This window comes from Buceros rhinoceros, unplaced genomic scaffold, assembly GCF_000710305.1.
Source record: "Buceros rhinoceros silvestris isolate BGI_N320 unplaced genomic scaffold, ASM71030v1 scaffold12041, whole genome shotgun sequence".
Lineage (NCBI taxonomy): Eukaryota > Metazoa > Chordata > Aves > Bucerotiformes > Bucerotidae > Buceros > Buceros rhinoceros.
This window is the reverse complement of record NW_010395980.1, coordinates 7,157-9,507: the sequence shown is the minus strand read 5'-3', so window position 1 is coordinate 9,507 and position 2,351 is coordinate 7,157. Positions and strand designations below refer to the sequence as shown.

The 2,351-nt window shown below is 63.3% G+C and overlaps 1 protein-coding gene across 1 annotated transcript in view; it reads left to right on the top strand.

The window, feature by feature from the left end:
- Positions 1-89: 89 nt before the first annotated feature.
- The window catches only part of LOC104501848 (diacylglycerol kinase eta-like), a gene marked incomplete at its 5' end in the record, with an annotated part of 4,752 nt that continues 2,490 nt past the window's right edge, over positions 90-2,351 (top strand). Inside the window, 7 exons of the mRNA XM_010145728.1 lie at positions 90-189; positions 639-746; positions 1,285-1,381; positions 1,458-1,565; positions 1,745-1,858; positions 2,012-2,171; positions 2,216-2,351. Coding sequence (XP_010144030.1) covers positions 90-189; positions 639-746; positions 1,285-1,381; positions 1,458-1,565; positions 1,745-1,858; positions 2,012-2,171; positions 2,216-2,351 — 823 coding nt within the window. The remainder of the gene's footprint in view (positions 190-638; positions 747-1,284; positions 1,382-1,457; positions 1,566-1,744; positions 1,859-2,011; positions 2,172-2,215) is intronic.

Sequence of the window (2,351 nt, the reverse complement as noted above, 5' to 3'; positions counted from 1 at the left end):
GAGGGGGCGGACAAGGGCATGGGGTGAGCTGCAGGATGAGCTCGAGGTAGGAGGCAGTTCAGCAGCTACCTTGTCGCCTCCCTGGCCAGGCTGCCGGCAGGAGATCATGACCGCTGCATCTTCCTCCATCATCCTCGACCGGCCAGACACCTTCGGCAGCTTGCAGTTCCCTGAAGACCCCAGCACCCTGTGAGTGTCACCCGCCCAGGGACCCTGGCCTACCCTTGCTGCCCATCATGGAGTGGGAGCAGAGCTGGGAACACACTGCCTCTTGGAGATAGCTGCGGGGCATCCTCTGCCACCCAGTGTGGCACGCCTGGTGCCCGGCACTGCCTGGCCGGGCGGAGCCTGCGCTGGCGGAGCCTGCCTGTGCCTGGTGCAGGATCGCTTGCTGCCAGCCCTTGGGCCAGCACCGTGCTCACGCTGGGAGCTCAGAGCTCCCCTTCTGCCCTGAGCAGGCAGGTTCTGGGAGTCCCATGGGTGTCCCACTGTGGGGACTGGGGGTGCTCCAGCTGTCCCTTCCCAGTGCCAGCCCCTTCAGGAGCTCACACGACAGCTCCAGTGGGTTTCATGCCCCATCCCCCAGTGCCAGCCCAGCAGCTGCTTCCTGACCCGTCCATCCTGTCTGCCGCTTTCAGCCACTTCTCGGAGAAATGCGTCATGAATAACTACTTCGGCATCGGCCTGGATGCGAAGATCTCCCTGGAGTTCAACAACAAACGGGATGAGCACCCCAAGAAGTGCAGGTTGGCTGAAAACCACACACCCCTCCCCCAATTCCCCTGGGAACACCCATGGACCTCCCTTGGCTCTCTGATGCCTGCACCACGGGGGACCATCTGGATGCCAGGAGCCGTGGGGTCAGCTCTGGGCTGCCGTGCCAGGCTGGGGACTTTTCACCTGTACCCAGTGCCAGGGTGCTGGGGTGAGCACCCTGGGTGGGTGACAACCCCCCTGCTGCGAGGCTCTCGCTGCTGCTCCCCGTCCAGGTGTGTGAAGGGGCACAGGAGGGCTTGGTGGGATCTACCCACTCTGCGCCTGGGCAGAGGAGACATCACTGTGCCGGCGTGGAAGGGTGCATGTCTGGGTGCCACATGTTGCAGCCTTCCATCTCCCAGGAGGCAGCAGGCAGCCACCTCTTCTAGGAGTGGGGAAACTGAGGCAGGCACAGGACCAGCGGTCCAGGCCAGGTGGTTCAGCCCGGTGCCCAGGGGAGGGTGCAGAGCCCGTGGCAGGCAGGGTGGAGCCCACAGCCCCTCTCAGTGATCTGGCTTCGCCCTGCAGCAGCCGCACCAAGAACATGATGTGGTACGGGGTGCTGGGCACAAAGGAGCTGCTGCAGCGCACCTACAAGAACCTGGAGCAGAGGGTGCAGCTGGAGGTATGGGGCTGGGGCAGCAGGGACGGGGTGGGGGGTGGCGGTGCAGCAGCCCCCCAGGCTCAGCTCTCTTTTGCAGTGTGATGGGGTCCCCATCTCACTGCCCAGTCTGCAGGGCATCGCCATCCTCAACATCCCCAGCTACGCCGGGGGCATCAACTTCTGGGGAGGCACCAAGGAGGACAATGTGAGTGCCAGCACCATGGTGTGGGGAGGGGGGCACAACATCCTTCCCTCGGTCCCAGGGAACCTGTGAGCCCTCGGGCAGGGATCTGGGTTGTCCCTGCCTTAGGCACACAGAGGGTAAAACTCTGGGTCCTAAAACAAGCCTAGTTTGGGGGTCTCACTTGTACTGATCCTCTACAGAACTTTGGGGCTCCATCCTTTGATGACAAGAAGCTGGAGGTGGTGGCTGTCTTCGGCAGCATCCAGATGGCCGTGTCACGGGTCATCAATCTCCAGCACCACCGCATCGCGCAGGTAGAGGCAAGGGACCCCGTGTGAATCTGGTGGTGCCAGAAAGCTTTTGGGGCCCTCAGTTGAGCTCCTGGCTGACACTGGCCCCGGCACAGTGGCTGAGGCCAGCAGCATGCTGCCAACCATGATGCCAACCCTGGGCTGTTCCCCCCACAGTGCCGCATGGTGAAGATCACCATCCGGGGGGACGAGGGTGTCCCTGTGCAGGTAGATGGAGAAGCCTGGATCCAGCCTCCCGGCATCATCAAGATCGAGCACAAGAACCGAGCCCAGATGCTGACGAGAGACCGGGTGAGTTTGGGGCTGCACAGCCCATGCACTGGGGCTGTGTTGGGGCACAGGGAGGTGTGACAGGCTGAGGGGGGGGTCATCTCCATCCCCCACAGGCATTTGAAAGCACCCTCAAGTCCTGGGAGGACAAGCAGAAGGGGGAGAGCTACCGCGCGGCTGCCCGGCCACGGCTCAGCTCCCAGCAGTCCATGGAGTACCTGACCGA